The sequence below is a fragment of the Balaenoptera borealis genome (assembly GCF_965194805.1).
Source record: "Balaenoptera borealis genome assembly, chromosome: 3".
Taxonomy (NCBI): domain Eukaryota; kingdom Metazoa; phylum Chordata; class Mammalia; order Artiodactyla; family Balaenopteridae; genus Balaenoptera; species Balaenoptera borealis.
In genome coordinates, this window is record NC_138866.1 from 1 (window position 1) to 18,642 (window position 18,642).

Below are 18,642 nucleotides of genomic sequence, written 5' to 3' on the forward strand. Positions count from 1 at the left end.
GGGGCCCTGACGCCCACCCTGTGCTGCAGGCCAGGCCTGTCCGTCCAGCACCTGGGCAGCCCTGGACCAGCCCAGCCTCAGCCACCACTGCCCAGGGACCCCTCACCCTGGGCCTGAGGGGAGCACCGCCTCAGCAGACAGAGACCTGGACGGGTGGCGGAGGGACAGCTGGAGCCTCAGCCCTGCAAGAAGGCCTCCACAATTTATTTCCGGGTCTTCTCCAGATCCTGAATGCCCACGGCCACCACAATGGGCCTGCCCCCAGCACTGCAGGCCGCGGGGCTGGGTACTGCCCCAAGTGGGGACCCGGGGCCCGGGGCCCAGCGTGCCTGTACCACCGGGGCTGTGTCTGTGTCACCCCTGCAGCTACCCGGCCTGGAATCTGCCCCTCCAAGGCCCAGCCAGGCTGAGGGGGGGGGGGGGGGTGCCCCCTGGAGAAGGGAGCGTCAGCGTCCCGGTGGCAGGATCCAGACGAGGCCGGGCAGGGCTCCCACCAGCCTGGCCAGCTCCTGCCGACACTGGCCCTGGAGCCGGCGCAGCACCGCCTCCAGGCGGGCCTCCCGGCTCCTCAGCGCCTCAATCACCTCAGGGGCCCGCAGGCCTGGGCCCCCGGGCGCCCCAGCCTCAGTCCTCACCAGCCGGCGGGGCCCGTGGGGCTGGGCCAGGCTGCCGCCTCGCTCGCAGGCCCGCCGCAGAGCTGCCAGGTCCTGCCCCACGGCCTCCCGCAAGGCCGTCCTCGCGGCGCTCCACTCGGGCCCACGGCCTCCAACCTGCACAGGGGACATGGCAAGTGAGCCGAGGGTGACCAGTCTCACCAGGACCCCGGCTCAGGGCCCTCGGCTCTCCCCGAGCCCTGAGCCCAGCCCCCAGCAGTCCTGCGGCCCCTCCCAGTGCCCAGAGCCCATTGCTCCCAGGAACGGGGGACCGAGTCCAGCGCCAGCCCTACGGCCTGGCCCCTCCAGGCTCCATCACCCTCGCCGAGCATCTGAGCCCTAAGCCAGAGGCCCTGGGCCCCGGGGACAGGGCCAGCAGCCCGATCACCCCCGACAGCCCTGCAGGGCCTGAGCCCTCAGGGCCACCCAGCTGCAGGCCCAGCTCTTTCACCGCGGCACTGCAGGGGGAGTGGGCCTGGCTGCCCCCAGCAGGCCAAGTCCTGCAGGGTCTGCTCAGAGCCCAGAGTGCAGACCCTCGGGGCACCCACCCCCAATCCCACCCACCACTCCAGGCGGGGTCAGCATGTCCTCTGCTCTATCGGCTTCCCACTCTCCCACCGCCCTCGCAGAGGGGTGGCATGGGGTGGCCCTGACCCAAGGGGACGCCAGGCTAAGGGGACACCAGGCCGAGGACACGACCTGGTGAGGACACCTCTGGCCCGCAGGGCAGGCCCATCCCAGAGACCCTGCAGGCAGCAGGGAGCGCCAAGAGGCTGTGCCCTCAGTGTCCCCAGGGAACTGCCCTGCCCCTGACCCCGACCCTCAGTGGGCACTGCTCCGTGGTTCGCAACAAGGAAGCACGAAGAGCCCTGAGCCCGGACAAGCACCAGGCCCACTTCTTTTGAGAAACTGCCTGCAAACGTCACCGATGCTTCCGCTGTCACTGCCCAAGAGGGCAGGGGGCTCCAGCTTGGCCCGGCCGGAGGGGACACGGCCGTGCAGGGCCTGAACAAGCCACGCTGCAGGCCCCCAGGAAACACCCGTGCTCCCCAGGGGTATCTGAGGGGAAAACCACGCCTGCAGTTTGCTCTACGATGCTTCAGAAAAAGGAAATCAATGCAGCGCGCGTGGCCCACTGTTCACAGCCACAAACCCGGCGCTCGCCCAGGCCTGCTCATGGAGAGAGGAGGGTGGCGCCCAGGTGGGGTTGGGGCATGTCCACCAGCAGGTTCAAAAGGCCACAGGGTGTGAGCGGAAGCCAGCAGGGACGACACCAAAACTGCCCTGGGAAAACGAACAGACCTCCATCAGGGTGGCCAGGGTGGGGCGGCGCGGGAGTCTGGCAGGTGAGCCCACCCCTCTTCCAAGCAGACCAAAAGGTGCAAGTCCCCCCGTGGGAGCCCCCTGTCGAGCACAGCCCGGGCCAGGGCACCAAGTCCTCACCCCGGCCTCCCAGGCCGCCCGCCGGGCCTCCACGGCCTCTCGCAGCTCTCCCTGCAGGGCCTGCAGCTCCCGCACCAGGGGCTCCAACGCTCCAGCCCCTGGCGTGGGGATCCTGGGCAGAAACGTGGGCTGTGAGGCCTCAGGGGGGCAGGCGTCCAGGACCGTGTCCTGCAGAGAGGGACCCCAAGTGAGAGGGTGGGCGGCAGGCCCGGGCCTCACAACCAGAGGCCCAGCTCCCCAGCCGGGAGGGACAGAGGCCCAGGGTCACTTCCCGCCCTCGGGTCGCAGCGCGAGCTGGACAGTGGCCCTCACCCCGGTGGGCCTGGATGCCAGGGAGGCACAAAGGCCAGGCTTCCGGAAGGCCAAGGCCCCTGAGAAGGCTGGGCCTCCCCAGGAGCTGGGAAGGGTGGGGATGGGACAGACAGACATCTGGAAAGAGACACACACACAAAACCCACAGGCCTGGGTGTGAAACCGGCTTCAGGGCTGGGTGTGGGGGGCTTCCCTGAGACTTCTCTTCCTGTCTGGAAAATGGGAAGACCCCACCACCACCCCAGGGCTGCTGCGGTCAGACGAGGGGAGGGGAGGGGAGGGGAGGGGCAGGAGGTGGGTGGCACGCTTCCTGACCATCCACTGCCAGAAGACCAGCTCCCGGCGCCGCCACTCGAGGGCCGCCTGCAGCCGTGCGTTCTCCCTCTGCAGCCTCCGCAGCAGCTGCAATGCAAACCATTAAGGCCGCAGAGTCAGAGAACCCAATGCTCCCGGGACCCTGCCCACCCCGCCCACCATCTCTGGCTCAGTCGCCTCGGCCCACCGGGCTCACCCGGCCCACCCGCGGGCTGAGCCACCTCCCTGCAGGGCACGGCACGGCAGGGCAGCCGCACCTCCAGCACAAGCAGGCCAAGCCTACCAGGCCTCTGACCACACCAGTGATCCCCCAGGCCCCCCACAAGCGTGGGTCCCGCAGGGTCGGGGGCTGAGTCCTGGTGCCCCCTCACTTGGGACTCCACCCCACATCCCCCGCTGACTGAGGGCTGCACCCCGGAGGCTTTGGGCGTACGGGGAGGCCCCGGATGGGGGAGACTGGCGGGTTCTGGGAATCCCTCTCTGTAGTCCCCTGGAGCCCGAAGGCAGGGCAGAGGCTGCACGGCGCCCAGCTTGGAGGCGACGGAGGACAGGCCGGGGACCAGGGTGGAGAACACAGCCACGCAGCCCCCCGGCCCCGCCCTGCAGGCACGGCCCAAACAGCCCCACACCTGCAGACCCCGCAGTCCAGTGCACGGGCACATGCTCCCGCCCCACCTGCCGAGGCCACTGCGGCCTCGGGAAGCCAGACAGGGGCATAGGCCAGGCACGGTCCACCCCAAGGGCCCACGGCAATCTGCAGAGAGACAGATGGGCCCCACTGGGATGGCCCAGGCCGGCAGCCGCCGTGCTCCTCTCTGAACACAGCAGCCAGCACAGTGACTCAGCCTCCGGCACCGCTCCTCCTAGAAGGGAGCCCAGGAGTGTGCTCTGGGGCCGGGACAAACGGCCAGAGCCGGCAGCTGCCCTGTCGGCGGACAAGAGCCCTGCCAGGCCTCCATTCACAGAGGCCGGTGCCCGTGCCACGCACACCAGCGTGCCTGCCAGGCAACCAGGGGATGCACATAGCTGGACAAGGGGCTCCCGGGCCAGGGGGCGAGATGGGGGTGGCCTTGAACACCAGGCCAAGGGCCCAGCCCATGGCCAGTGGAGCAGGGTGAAGGCAGGCCTGCGGTGAGAATCGCCCTGTGGTCTGGGGGAGGGCTGCGGACATGGGAGGGTGGACCCACCTGCCCACACCCCACACACACACACACACACACACACACACACACACACACACACACACACACACACCCCTACACACACCTGCTGGCCAGTGAGAAGAGCAGCTTACTCAGTTCCCAAGAGCAGTCCCAGAGGGTGTCCACACCCCCGCGCCCCAAGCCACAACATAAGACGACTACAGGGCCAGCAAGTAACCAAGGGCGCTACCCCGCCACTCCACAGCATGCCTGGCCACTGACACAGCAACAAGAGGTCGTTCCGGAAGCTTCTGGGACCCATCCCAAGAGTGCAGCCCCTTCAGGTCGGCTGGTCCAGGCTGCCACCAGCTCCCCATCCACCTGGCCACGCCGTTTTCAATCCTGTGGCACCAACATGCACCACCCTCCAGGAGGAAGGGAGCCGTACCCGCCCAGGCCCCCCACAGAGGCTGGGGTCCCAGGCAGCACCGGGCTAGAGCTGGCACAGCCTCTGCTCTGCTCAGACCAGGGAGGGGACCAGGGGCAGGGGGCCAGGGCCTCGCTGAGTCACCCCTGAAACGGGACAGGGCATCTTAGTACACCCAGATGCTGCCTCAGCACCTTCAGGGCCAAGCACAGCCTTGCCCAGGTAAAGCCAGCCAGGCACCAGCCAGGAACGCAGGCTGGGCAGGCACCAAGGGCCAGGAAAACATCCCCAGGTGGCCGCCCTGACCCCACAATGGGGATGCAGACCCCCTAGGAGCATGCAGCTCTACAGCTGGGATCTGCTGGGCCTGCCCTGAGCCTCAGCCCTCCTACCCAGCCAAGTGCTCCAGGACAAGGCACTGCCAGCCTCACACTCTGGACAAGCCAGAGCCCAGCATTCAACTAATGGCCAGCCTTGGGCCTGTCCAAGGACCCACTGGCCAGGTGAGCCCAAGGGAAGGAAACAGTGATGATGGATGGGGGCTCCTGAAAAGAAGGTCAGCAGAGTGTGGGGCAGCGCCAACCCCCACCTCCCCCATCAACAGGTGACACATGCCGAGGCTCAAGGCACCCGCACCATCAGCTCGGACCCTTGAGCAGTCTTCCTTAATTCCAGTGGCCCCCCTCGGCTGGCTGCCAGCCCAGCCCAGACACCTGTACTCTTCCCACGGCCCAAAGTGTACCCAGCCACGTGCACACACACACAGCAGCACTGGCTGCTCCAGGGGGCAAGAGAGGCCCTGAGGTTGCACGTGTCTCCTACTTAGGCAAGGGGGTGAGCTTGGGGACTTCCCTGGTGGTCCAGTGGGTAAGACTCTGCGCTCCCAAAGCAGGGGGCCCAGGCTCAATCCCTTGTCGGGGAACTAGATCCCGCGTGCTGCAACTAAAGAGCCCACATGGCGCAACTAAGGATCCGCATGCCGCAATGAAGATCCTGCACGCCACAACAAAGATCTCACATGCTGCAACTAAGGCCCAGCACAGCCAAATAAATAAAATAAATATTTAAAAAAAAACAAACAGGAACTTCCTGGTGGCGCAGTGGTTAAGAATCCACCTGCCAACGCAGGGGACACAGGTTCGAGCCCTGGTGCGGGAAGACCCCACATGCTGCAGAGCAACTAAGCCCGTGCGCCACAACTACTGAGCCTGCGCTCTGGACCCTGCAAGCCACAACTACTGAGCCCGTGTGCCACAACTACTGAGCCCGCGTGCCACAACTACTGAGCCCGCGTGCCACAACTACTGAGCCCGCGTGCCTAGAGCCCGTGCTCCGCAGCAAGAGAAGCCACTGAAATGAGAAGCCCGCGCACCGCAACGAAGAGTAGCCAGCCCCCGCTCGCCACAACTAGAGAAAGCCTGCATGCAGCAGCAAAGACCCAACGCGGCCATAAATAAATAAATAAATAAATAAATAAATAAATAAATAAATATTTTTAAAAAAAGATGGTGAGCTTGGCTAACACCCACAGCTCAAAGCTGGTCCGCTGTCTGGGTCCCCCACCCTCCCAGGCTCCTTCTCACCTTGGGCCACGCCCACCTTGGTCCCACCAGCCCTCACCTGCCGGCCACCCTCCGGGTCTCTGAGCAGCTCCGTTTCGGTAACAGACAGGTGGCCAAGGCTGCGGTCGCTGTGGCAGCCACGGGTATATGAGTGGATCTGAAACAGGCAGTGCAGACCCCAGGCTGAGAAGGTGGGTGCCTCCCCCCCGACAGCGCTAGGCAAGGACCTTACAGACAAGGAAACAGGGTTCAGAGAGGGTCGGGCCCAGGAGAGTAGCCAGCACTGCTGGGAGGTTGGCCCGGGGCCCAGTACCCACCAGGAGGCCCATGCAGACGGAGGAGCACCCCACCCAGCTCCCAGGGGTGCAGTATAGGTAGAGTGGGGCGCCCTTGCTTCCCCTGCAGCTCATCAAGTGCCAGGCCCATGTGGTGGCAGAAACAGCCTCTGGACAGGCTCAGTGGTTCAGTGAGGCCAGTGGCAGGGACACAGACACAGGGAGGGCACCCCAGCAAGGTAAGGCCTGAAGGCAGCAGGGGGGTTAACTGGTGGGCATGTCCCACACAGAGGAGCAGCTGGAGCCCAGACAAGAGGCAGTGAGGGGTCCCAGGGAACGCTAGCTGAGCAAAAGACCCTCTCCCAGGGGCAGAGCGCAAGGCGGGGGGTTCTAGCACCAGAGAGCCCAGCGCTGGTGCGAGCCCTGGGCCACCTGCCCAGCCACCGCTCAGCTCAGACCATGCACTGGACCTGTGGGGACACCAGTGCCCCCCACAGCTGAGCCCTGCCAGCCTTCCGGAAGCCCGCAGGAGCTGCCCACCGCCCGTGAGCCCACACCCAGGATGCGGTGGAAGGGCGTGCCTTCCTCGCCAACTCGTGTTCAGGCAGCAGTGGCTCCCCAGGGCCCACTCTGGTGCTCAGTGACAGAGTCTGAAGCTTCTGGGGAGTTCTGGGGACACGAAGGTTGACCCTGCAGGTTCCCCGCCCCCCGATTCCCTGCCCCATAGATGTCCAGCAACACCTGCTCTAGGCCCCCTCCTGGACAACCTGGAGCCCTAGGGTCAGGCTCTGGGCCACCCCAGGCTGTGCCCAACAGGTCAGCCCCCAGCCAGGCCTGGGAAGGCCGCCCACATTCAGCCAAAGGCTGGGCCCCAGCCTGAGATGGGAATGCTGGACAGGCCTCTACAGCAGAGGACAACTGCCCCTGGGTGGACAACGCACGCGTGGCACTACCTTGCCCAGGAGGGCGCACTGCTCCTGCTGACTGGCCATCAGGTTTCGCCACCGGAACCGCAGCTTTCCCATCAGCCACTGCAGGTGGCGGATGTCCACACAGCCGTCTGCTTCCACACTGGGGGCAGGAGGGCCAGGGCTGGCCAGGGCCTCGCACTGGGGAGGGGGCAAGGGTCACGCACTGCTCCCACACCCCAGGCAGAGACCACGAAGGGGAAAGAGAAAGGAAGCCCCTGGGAGTGAGAGTCAAGAGATCCCGGAGGTGCCAGGAAGAGGTGGGTAAAGAGCCTGTGGGCACGCCCCCGGCCCCGACCTGCCTCCGTGTGCTCACCCGGGCATTCGGGGCAGCAACACTGACCCCCACAGGGCTGACTCCGCCGGTCCGGTGCCCACCCAGGACTCCCGCCCGGGCTGGGCGCGGCTCACACTCATCCCTCACCCACCTCGCACACGTGCATCTCGTCGCCCAGCTGCACGCGGTTCTGGGCCAGCAGCCGCTCGGGCAGGGGCTCGCGGGCCAGGAGCCAGGCCAGGGCCAGCAGCAGCTCGCGGCCGCCCTGGGAGCCGTCGTCCGGGAGCTGTGCCAGGGCCCGCCTAGGGTAGCCCTGGGTGCGCAGCGCCAACTTCACAGAGCGGACCTGGGCCTCTGCGGTAGGAGACGCCAGCTCAGGGGGGACACCCACTGGAGGTGACACTACCCAGATTCCTAAGGGACCCCCGCGGGACGCAGAGCAGAGACCATGCTTGGAAGGGACTAGCAGGGGCATTGGGACCTAACCTGGAGGCGGGAAGGGGCGGAAGGGGCGGGGCTCACACGGGGGGGGGGTGTCTCATCGGGGAGGCGGGGTAGTGGGCGGGGCCTTATGGAGGGCTGTCTCACGGGTCGTGCAGTGGGCGGGGCTCTCTGGGTGGGCGGGGCCAGAGCCTTACCAGGCGGGCCTTACAGGAAGGCGGGGCTTACCCGGGGAGAATGAGGCCGAGGCGCCGTCGGGCAGCTGCGGCGAGAGCACGCAGAAGAGCAGCCGCCAGAACGCGGGGGCCTGCGAGGATCAAAGAGCGACGGTCAGCGGGGCTGGCGGCGTCCCTGCGTCCTCCCGGAGCCCTACTGGCCCCGGCCGCCTGCCCTGCTGGCCTCACCGCCTCCGGACGGTCGAACTTGGCGCGGCGGAAGGTCTCGGGGCTGGGTCCGGCGGGCAGCGTCTGACTCAACGCGGCGATGGCCTCGGGCAGGGCCCGGGCCGCGTCCGCCGGGTCCACCCGGCGACGCCGCCGCCGCCGCCCCATGCAGCCTCCACCCGCCTTCCTCAGATTGCGCGCCGCCGCCGCCTCCGCCGCGTCCCCGCGTCCAATCCCCGCGAGAGCTGCGTCCCGGCGCCCAGTCACCGTTCAGGTGCCGCCTCTGCTGGGCCCGCGCCCAACCACCGAGTAGGCTGAGACACGCCTCTAGCTCCTGCCCAATGAGCGTTGCCCCCGGAGTTTGAGTGCTGTCCTTTCTGTCCGGTGCGGAGGCATTTCCGGTGCGTCGGGGACCAATCGGCGTTGAGAGCCTCGCGGGGTCCGCCCTCCACGACTCAATCGCGGCGACACCTGACACTCTCCTTGTCCGGACCCCACCAATCAGCCCCTTGCACCAAATGGCAGCCTAGCAACCTCCGGAGGGTCAGCGGCGGCGCTCAGGGTGCCCCCTGCGTCCGGGAGGCGCCACCGACACGCGGGAGCGACCCTCCGCCTCCGGAAGCCCTCTCTGGCCTACGGAAGCTCTGGGACCCCGCAGCGCGTATCAGGCCGGAGACGCAGGGGCCAGCGCCCGGGTACCGGGGGACGTACCCCGACGGCTCAACCCCGCAGCGCGCGGGCAGGTGCTCCTCCCGAACGGCCGGTGACTCTCTCCCCCTTCAAACCTACGTACGCCTGCATACCCCGCCTGGCCCCTCCCCGTCCAGTCCATCGTCTGTACGGCTAGCCCCCGTTACCCCCTACCCCCATCCCCACCCCACCCCACCCCACCCCACCCCGGCCTCCCTCTGCCCTGCACCTTCAGCCTCTCCTTCCTGCCATTGAAGAGACAGCCTTCGAAGGAGTATCCGCACGGCCACTTTGGAAAGCAGATTGGCGGTTCTTTCAGAGCTAGACTTAAGTCTACCAGACGACCCCACAATGCCAGTGCCCGGAACCTGTGAGGACTCGTGTTCCCACTCACGGACGTTCAAGGCAGCTCTGTTCATAACAGCCAAACCGAAACAACCCAAAAGGCCGCCAGCTGGGCAGTCAGCCCTAGGACGGAACCCTCTCGGCACCACTGATAGGGGTCAAAGTGCCGGGAAGCGCAGACACAGAGGAGGGCAGATGCAGAACACTATGTTGTAGGTGCCTTTCATCTATAGGAAGTGTCCAGAAAAGCAAGTGTACAGAGACAGCAAGCAGGTCAGTGGTGGCCTGGAAAGAGACCAGGACTGGGGAGTGGCGGCAGATGGGCATGAGGGAATTTCTGTGGTTAAGGAGAATGGTTTTAGAACTGGATTGTGGTGACGGTTGCAGAACTCTGGGAACTGGTTTAAAAGCATCGACTGTGCATAGGTGAGTTTTACGGTATGAAATTATACCCCAATAAAGCTGTAAAGAGGACAGAGTGAGGGAAGGAGAGGAGAAGGGAAAGAGATAAGTGATGAAGAGAAAGGAAGCAGGCCTCCCTGGATCTCAAGTGCTCCCCAGACAAGCCCCCCCTCCAGCCCTCACCAAGCCCACAGGAAGTGCGGTCACGCCTGACCCCCCACCTTCCGCCTGGTCCTCACCTTTGCCTGCCCCACCCGCCCACCACACCAGCCCCCCGCCGTCTCAGGCACAGCAGCTGCTCACTCCCTGTGTCCCCCCAGAACTAACCCCTTCTCCAGAACTTGGCCTCTGACCCGGGCACCCCCACCCCAGGAGGCTGTTTCAGTGGCCACCCGACAAGCGCCAGGGCAGCTTACCTCCCGGGAGCCCTCCTCCCCCACGGGCACGGGGGCATTGCTGTCTGCCCCTCACCCCACCTTCAGTCCCCTCCAGTCCCCTCCTGAGCTGGGGCTGGGACCAGCACAGGCCTCCAGTCTGGCCCTGCCTTCTGTCTCCACAGCTCAGAGGCCATGCTGCTAAGGCCGGCCATAGCGCCCTGGAGCCTTCGCCCGACATGGCCCCTGATGCATTGGGTCTGGAACCCGACGAGCCCTTTCCCTCTCGGGGCCTCTGCCCCTGCTGGGTCTTCTGCTCGGAGTGCCTTCCTCCCCGGCCTGAGGCCTGGCTGACCCACTCTCCCGGTGGGGCTCAGCGCTCTAAGCGCTCACCCCAGGTCTGCCCCCCACACCCAGACTGTGAGCCACACGGTGGCGGAGGGGCCAGGGGTCTCTGCTGCCTTTTCAGGGCCACCTCCCAGCAGCTCGGTGCGGACCTCCCGGTGCACCCACTCCCCACTCTGTGCCTGCTCTGGCCACAAGCCCTTAGCTGCTGGGCCCCCAGACGACAGCTCCACCCCCCCACACCCCACCACTGAGAAACCGGGCCTCACTTAGTATCCTCTGCTCCCGCCTCGCCCGGCTGAATTGCATCTGTCCCCAGAAGCACTCCAGCTCCCACCCCTTGGAATTCTATGAATCACCCAAATCTCACACACGCACGCACACACACACACACACACATACACACACACACGCATGTGCGCATGTGACCCCACACACCACCCTGGGGCCCCCCACGCCTGTCCAGCTCAGGCCTGCCGGACCCCCAGCCAAGCCATGGGGCAGGGCTGAGGCCATATGCAAGGCTGAGATGACCCCTCTGGGCTCCTTAGATCAGCCGAGCTCTGGGACGGTGGCCGTCTGCCAGGGCCGGAGTGTGAGTGGCCAGTGGGGGGAACGGCGAGGGCTCTGAGGGTGGCCCAGTCTGCAGCTGCTCCCTGAACGGAAACAGGAGTTTTCAGAAAGCCCCTAGCCATTGCCGCCCAGCCAGTCGTCACCTCAAAGGCCCCATCGGGCAGCCGGCCACTTGCTAGTCCCTACTGGGCAGCCGGCCACCTGCTAGTCCCCGGGCACGGCACGGGGGCAGATGAGGCAGGTGGTGTCCGGGTGGATGCACGGCTGGCCCGGTCCGGCAGGGTGGGGATGGGGGATGGGGACAAGGGTGGAGCGGCAGGAAGTGGGGAGGGCAGGCAAGGGCTCCCCACCACAGCTCCCCAAAGCTTCTCAAAAACGGAACCAGCTCAGCGGATTCACCCTGCAGCCTCATGTTCCTGCTGACCAATCCCAGAGCTGCAGGAGGGCTGGGGCGTCTGCAGGGCTGAACGCGGGGCTGTCCAGGGTGGCCCCCCGGCAGAGTACCCCCGTCCCCGCCAGGGCAGTGGGCAGCAAGGCTGGCTGCAGCAGGAAGAGCAAGTGCCCATCAGGGCCCCCAGCCGCAGCCCCCTGCACCGTTCCCCCGGTGAAGTGCACACACAAGTAGGTCTTCCAAGTGTCCGGGTTTATTGAGGGCTTGAGGGTCTACAGGGGAGCCCCATGTGCCTGTGGGGAGGGCCTGCCATCGGCCTAGAGGGGCAGTGGCCCGGCGGGCAGCCAGGGATGGGGTCTCCAAAACCTGTGCGGAGAGACAGGGACAGAGGTGAGTGCAGGCCCCGGGAGTGGTCGGACCTCACTCAGGGTGGGGGACCCCACTCTCGGGGCTGGCTGGGCTGGGCAGGGTGAGGTGGATGGGGGGGGGGAGTACCTGGGTTTACTTGAAAGTGTGGCTCTCTGCCCCACCGCGCCCGAAGCCTGCGGAGAAGCAGTGGGCGGGTTAGGGGTGGCCAGGGGCTGTGGAGGTCAGGGTCAGGTGGGGGCTGCGCGGAGCATACCTTTGGGGCCGAACATGGCCGCGTAGCAGGGGTGGTTGCAATAGGGCTTGCCTTCATGCTGCAGAGAGAGGCGCGTGAGGGCCTGTCACCCCTCCCCCATGCCCCGGCCTCCCTCCAGGCCCCACCTACCTCGGCGTGACCCCCCGAGGTCAGCGTCTTTCCACATTTCTCACACTTCAGGCAAGGGCGATGCCAGTCCTTCCCCAGGGAGGTCACCCGCTCAGCTGCAGAGGGACAGACATGCCCCCCCACCACCCCCGTGAGGTGAGACACTGCTCCAGGGACACGGGGCACACCCACCTGGTCGCACAGCACCTTCTCCAGCCACCTCTGCTCAAGGCCTCGCCCACGCATGCCCGGTGGCCCACCCAAGGTCTCCGCGGCACCTGTGCCCCACGGGGGGAGAGGGGCACCTCCAGTCCCCAGCCAGTCCCGCCCAACTAGCGGGGGTGGGCGCTGGTCCTGAGCGCGCCCCTGAGGGCTTGGGTGGGGCTGCAGGAGGAGGCGAGGGGGCCTCGGGTCGGGACCCAGGCGGGCTGCCGGGTTGAGCCCTCCGCCTCCGCACCAGTGACGGCGGTGGGGCCTGAGGGGCGAGGCGGGGGGACTTCCCACTTCCTCCTGCCCCTCCGCTGTGTGGGCCCCGGGGCGCGGGGCAGGAAGGCGGCGCCCGGGATCTGAGTGCGCCTGGTCTCGCGCCCGGGACGCCGGTTTCCGCGTCTGTTTCTACTTAGCGCTGGGAGGGGCGGCCAGAGCCCCGCGTTCCTTCCTACCCCTCGGGGTCCCCGCCCAGGGCGCGCGCGAGAGGAGGCTGGAGAGCGGAACCCGGAGACGGGAGACCCAGAGACGCGGAGACTCAGAGACGGGAGACCAAGCGGGACCCGGAGAGACAGCGGGGCACAGAGATGCAGGGCCGTCCGACGCAGGGGTCCCGACCCGCACTTCCAGGCGGCCGCGGGCAAGGCTGAGGCGTGGCCCCGAGGCGGTGCCCCAGGTCCCCCTGCACCCCCGGCCCACCTGAGCGGCCCCGCGGCGGGGACCCCGGGCCGCGCTTCCGCGTGGGGCGGCGCAGAGACCCACAGTTCGAGCCGGGGAGGGTGGGGGTGGAGTGCGCTCACCAAAGTACACCTCCTTGTTGCACTTGGGGCACTTGGGCATGGTGGCGCCGGGTCCGGGGCGGGTGGCGGAGCGGGAGCAGAGCGGAGCGCGGGACTGGGTGGGTCGCGCCAGGTCCTCGCCTTTCAAACACCCCGGGACCCCGCCCCTTTGGGACCCGCCCCTAGCGCCCCGCCCCCTGAGCCCTGGACTTGGACCCGGAGGCCTCGGACCCAAGCCAACAGGCCGAGAAAGGTCATCTGGTCCACGCCCGCCTTGGGGTACGACCCGGACCTAGCCGACGACAGAGCGTGATCCGAGCAGGGCAGGAGATCCGTGGGGACTCACTGAAGGGGCGGGGCTGGAGCACCCGGAGGAGCCCCGCCCCTCGCCCTGGACTCCGGACTCGCCGGGTCCAGGATCTGGGGCAGTGGACTCCCCAAGAGCAGGAGGGAGCACCCCACCCCCAGCCCCAGATATGCCGGAGCCAGGGCGGGAACCGGTCGCCTCTAAAATGCAAAGAGGTGCAAACCAGCGTGTCCTCTTCCCCAGATGGAGGTTTGGGGACACCTGCCAGGGGAGTCTCAGCCTGGTAGCCCTCCCCCAGGAACTCCCCTCGGCCTTCATCACGCGCGGGGCCAGGAGGTCCGCCCCGCCGCGCCCCAGTCCCCCACGCCCGAGGGACATCCCGGTCTCCGCGCGCCGCACCTCAGGCCCGCCCCTGGAAGTCCATCGGGCCGCAGCGGGAACGTCCCCAGGGAATTCAGAAGAGGGGGCTCCGAGACGGGGCATCCCTTTCCTCCACGGGGACAGCCATCGGCTTCGGGGGCTGGGGGTTCTGTGGCGGGAAGTGGGTGCGGCGACGCCCAGGCCGGCCCAGGCCGTCTGGGAGATGCCGGGGCCGGCGGGGGCGGGGTCTTTATCTCTGCGGGAAGCGCCGGGTGCAGAGCGGTCCAAGTCGTTCGTCCAGGGAAAGCGGGAGCGGCCCCGGAGCCTCCCCCGTGCCAGGCAGAGACCGCGGACCCCACCCGCCCCAGGAATGGGGGAAGACCTAGGGGGCGGGCTCTCTCGCGGGCTGCGGGGTCCTAGGCCAGCCTCTGCGGACCAGCGGAGAGGCCTGCATCTCAACGGGGTGGGGCCCTCGAGGGGAGGCGGCTGGCCGGCCTCCCATCTGCCCCTTAGTCCAGGCTGAGGTGGAGGCCTGGGCGGGGTCCCAGTGCTCTGTGCCCTGGAGGACTCTGCCTGGGCCAGCCCTCCTCCATCACCGTCAGCCAGGCCACCTCCCTAGCCGTCTCTCCATCCTGCCCCCTGAACATTTACCAGCGTCCTCATGTCCCCTCAACACACCCGTCTCACCAAACAAAACGTCATCTCTGCGCCTGTCCAGGCCCTGTCCCCACGGAGGGTGCTGGAGACCATCCTCTGACGGGGCCCAGGAGCTCCGGCCTCCCCACGCAGTGACGCCCTGCCCTTCCCACCCGCCGCGAGCACCCCCCACCCCCCGAGTCTGGCACTGGGACCAGGAGCGGAAGCCGTGGCTGCCTCCACCCCGACGGTCCCCCACCAGGCCCGGGTGGGGGTGGGGGTGAGAGCTCCCAGCCTTCAAGGGTCAGGGAGGCTGCACCCCAGCCTCGGTGAGGAGGACGGACCGCTGGACCCCACACTCCCGCGGCGGGCCCCCCACACCGCTCTCCAGTCACTCCCACCTCCCTGGGACCCCCTCTCTGAGGCCACAGTTCTGCGCCCCCCCGGAGCTGTGCAAGCCCTGGGGTCCACAAGGCGGGAAGCCCCGGTGCCCAGCTGCCCGCTGCCCTCAGGAGGCGGCACGCCCTGCCCTGCACTGGTGGAGCCAGCCCAGCCTGCTCCGGGCCCGGAGACTCAAAACCCCCTCTGCCTGGCACAGGGGCACCTCAGCGTGGTTTCTGGAGCCGAGGCCACCAGCCCGACCTCCCCACCACTCCCACCTGGCCCTTGGTGTCTCCTTGGCCTGCGCCTGATGCCACCAGGCCAGGCCAGGAACAGGAGGTGGTCCTGGCTTCCCTCATCTCCTGGCTCCATGATCCAGAGAGCGAGGTGGGCATGAGAGAAAGCAGGAGAGTGACGGGGTGGGGGTGGGGGGCCGGGTGGACGGGGCACACGGAGACACAGACACAGCTAGGAAATGCAGACAGGCAGAAGCAGCGAGAGGGGGGGAAGGGCCAAGACCCCTGGTGATGGAGAGGACCGGGTGGGCGGGGGGCACAGGGCAGGACACTCTGGGGGAGGTAGGCGCCTGTCACAGCAGATCCCGGGCGTCAGGCCACACGTGTTGCACGCACCACCTTGCAGATCCCTGAGAAGGCTGCCCCAAGTGGGTGTGCTGGGCAGAGGTCAACTCCACCGGGATGATGAGCTGGAGGGGGGCAGTGACCGACAGGTTGCCTGGATGCGCACGTGCGTGTCCCAGTGCCTGCCTGGGTGGGCGTATCCATCTGGGTGTCTCTGGGGGCATGTGTGCACGAGGTCCTTCTCTGAGCAGCTGCCTTCCCATGTTTCTGTCCGGCCCACTCCCCCAGCCCACTCAGGGCTCCGGGCTAGGTGAGGCTGTGAGCCAGGCTTGTCTTCCCTTCTACACACCTGGCCCCAGGGATGACCCCTCCACCTCCCCAACACTGGGACTCCAAACCCGCCTGACCCTGGGGGTGGGGGGAGCTGAGAGCCCCTCCTTGAAAACCAGGGTGATGAATCTCTTCCTGGCCTTCCCCGCTGTTATTGCCATTGCCATGGTCACAGCACGGGCCCCTGTGGGGAGGATGCCAAGGGGGGGCCAAGGGCCATGGGCGTTGCTCTCTGGTTGGTACATAGCACGGTTTTTCCAGACACACAGACACACACACACACTGGCTGGAACCCTCCCAAAGCTTCAGTCACAGACTGACGTGCCCCTCCAAACTCCCCCAGCTCCCTGTCTGTCCTGCCCACCTGTGGGGGTGGGGACCCCTCCAGCTGCAGACCCCCCAGCAGTGGGGGACTGTGGTGGGTGGACAGATCCTTCAGCCCCCTAGACTCTCTGGCCAGGCACACCCCCATTTGAGGCTTGACTGGGTGCCCGTCAGGGCCCTGACAGCCCCTCCAGGAGCAGGCTTCTTGCTTCCATCGGCTCACCTGCCCAGGATGCACTTGTGGGGGAGTGGCAATGACCTGGCCCAAGGTCAACCAGACTCGGGACCACTGGTCCAGTTCAAGACCCAGATCTGCCTTGCCTGGCCCTCCACCCCTTTCCTTACTCTTTTGGGGCCCTAGTGGCATTTACTGCACAAACCCATGGAAGGCACAGTGAAGCACCTCGCACACCCCAAGATGCGGCCCGCCCCAGCGCCACCAGCACCATGGCCCTGCGCTCTTCTCCCTCCCAGCACTGGCTGCAGGCACGGGGGGGGGGGGGGGGGGGTGCTGCGTCTGGAGTGTGAGGGCAGAGCGGCCAGGACGGCTACTTGCCCCGGGCTGCTCTGTGCCCAGAATGTCCACCCTGCCCCAAGCCAGCCTAAGGGCATCCAGGGCCCTGCGACCTGGGGGAGGTCACTGCTGCCTGGCCAAGGCCACCTCCACGCGCTCACCCTCTCTCTGCGCACTCCCACGCCCTCGCCTGCGCAAGCGCCACCCAGGCTCAGCTGGAGACCCAGACGGGAAGCGGGCAGGACCCTGCCCTGCAGCAGAATTCTGGATGGAGAGGGCCGGGGTGGGGCCCCAGGGCAGGGCTTGCTTGGGCTCCAGGCACCAGGAGAATTGGTGAAGGCAGGGCTGGGCCCTAGTGACCGCTGAGGAATCCACCAGGAGAGTTCTGCCCCTCAGGGCTGGACAGACCGCCCCCCAACGCCATACACTGTGACACTTGCCTCTGGCCTTTTCCCTACCATTCTCGAAGCCCCCACCCAGCGCCCAGCGCCCCAGTCTCCGGGCCCCCTCCTCAGTGTGGACAGGTGTAAGGATGTCCCCTGCTAGGGCTGGAGGCCAGCAGGGCCTGTCTGGTGTTCCTGCACCCAGATGCCCTGCAGGGCCAACATGTGCTCCAGAACCGCTGCTGAGCCTGGGGCCAGAGCTGGCTTCCTGCCTCCAGAGTCCACCCCTCTCTGCCCTTCCCCCAGGCCCGGCTGAGGCTGAGTCGTGGAGACTCAGACATTCCCAGGGCCTATTTTTAACAGCTTGTCTCCCAGGACCCCTTGTCTGGCCCGAGGTCCTGCCCCGGGCGGCCCTGGGGCTGGGGAAGGGAACGGACTCCGTGCTTTCCCAGAAGGGCGCTGATCCTGTCCACCAGGCCTCCGCCGGGCCAGGGTAGGCGAAGGCCCCTCTCCTCCTCTGCTGGAAGCAGGCGCGGGATGCAGAGGGGCTGGGGTGGAGGGATGGGGGCACCTACAACCTTGAGCTCCCTCAGCCAGCCCTGCCCTCCCCCTCCCCCCACCCCAGGCTGAGCCTGGTTCCAGGAATCTCTGTGCCCTGGAGCCAAAGCCCATGCAGAACCGCCTCGAATTCCAGCCTCATCAGTCCAGCAGCTGGGCGTGTTCATGGCCACAAACTCACCCCTGCAGCCAGCTGGGCCCTGAGAAAATGTGCTGCCCACACCTGGCCACCCCGGTCTCCCACCAGTCCTTGCCTGGCCCAGCTCCCAGGGGCCCAGAGCCGGGGTCACAGGCACTAGGTGACTTCCTGACCCTTAGCACCCAGGGGGCCACAGCCCGTGACCAGTGCGCTGGTGCTTGGAGAAAGGTCATGCTCCCTCAGCCCTAGAGAAGCTCAGCCAGGCTAGCCTAGCTGGGTGGGGTCCCCAGGGAGCCTCCAACAGCAGAGGGCTGGCACTGGTGGGTCACTGGCCCAGGGGAAGGTGGAGGGAGAGGGGCTGGGGGTCTAGGGCAGGGGATTCTGGGCCTCAGGGAAGTGGGGGCCGAGGGAGCTGCAGGCCCCACAGAGATGCCTGGAGGGCGGGGGGACCAGCTAGGGCCCAGGTCTGAAATGGGGTGCAGGGTGGGTCTCGGAGGGTCCTGGAGAGGAAGTGGGGAAGACTGGACCGGTGGGAGGTGGGGTACAGCTGGGGAGCAGGATGGCGGAGGAGGCCTGGGCGCTGTGCCCAGCCCTGGGGTTCTGGATGGAACAGAGGTGGTTAGATGGCATTTCAGGGCCGCCTCAACTGGCTGGGACCGGGCTGGAGGGGTGGGGGTGGAGGCCGGGCAGGGGGGAGGTGGAGAAGGCGCCACACCGGACTGGCCTCCCCTGCGTCTTGCAGGGGCGCCCGAGGAAACACCTGGTTTGCGGGGAGGCTTCCTGGAGCTGGTGTCACCAAGGGAGCCCCGGCAGCGCAGAGCCACCCGCGGCTCCCACCGATGACACCCAGCGACCGCGCAGAGACAGAAGGTAGCGGCCCCGCCCCGATTTCCATGACAACCCCGCGGAAACAAACACGGAGGCGCGACACCCTCCGCACGCAGGAAGTGGAACGCGCCCTCCCGGGCCAGACCCCGGCAGTGGGAGGGCACTGCGTCCCTGGCAGGGCCGGGCCGATCCTCCCTCGAGGCGACCCCGGCAGCCCTCGCCCCACCCCCAGGGCGGGCCTTCACTCGAGAATAGGCCCCGCCCTCC

General features: G+C 67.3%; 2 protein-coding genes across 8 annotated transcripts; both read right to left on the reverse strand.

Moving 5' to 3' along the window:
* Positions 1-183: 183 nt before the first annotated feature.
* Positions 184-9,090, reverse strand: TEDC1 (tubulin epsilon and delta complex 1). Of its 7 annotated transcripts, none has more exons than XM_082387330.1 (9): positions 8,220-9,088; positions 8,044-8,122; positions 7,526-7,764; positions 7,083-7,238; positions 5,913-6,011; positions 2,724-2,810; positions 2,409-2,525; positions 2,097-2,264; positions 184-770 (listed from the first exon to the last, which is right to left on the reverse strand). In XM_082387330.1, exons 1-9 carry the CDS (start codon positions 8,364-8,366, stop codon positions 447-449), a joined length of 1,416 nt encoding a protein of 471 aa, XP_082243456.1. In that variant the 5' UTR covers positions 8,367-9,088; the 3' UTR covers positions 184-446. The 7 variants fall into 7 exon arrangements, with proteins under 7 accessions (XP_082243456.1, XP_082243457.1, XP_082243458.1 ...); XM_082387334.1 differs by having other exon boundaries at positions 487-770; positions 2,097-2,208; positions 8,220-9,089; XM_082387331.1 differs by lacking the exon at positions 2,409-2,525 and having other exon boundaries at positions 8,220-9,081.
* Positions 9,091-11,549: 2,459 nt separating this feature from the next.
* On the reverse strand, positions 11,550-13,210 carry CRIP1 (cysteine rich protein 1). The gene is made up of 5 exons (XM_082387337.1): positions 13,056-13,210; positions 12,070-12,164; positions 11,941-11,998; positions 11,814-11,860; positions 11,550-11,684 (listed from the first exon to the last, which is right to left on the reverse strand). The coding sequence occupies exons 1-4, from the start codon at positions 13,093-13,095 to the stop codon at positions 11,820-11,822; spliced, it is 234 nt and encodes a 77-aa protein (XP_082243463.1). The 5' UTR covers positions 13,096-13,210; the 3' UTR covers positions 11,550-11,684; positions 11,814-11,819.
* Positions 13,211-18,642: the final 5,432 nt, after the last annotated feature.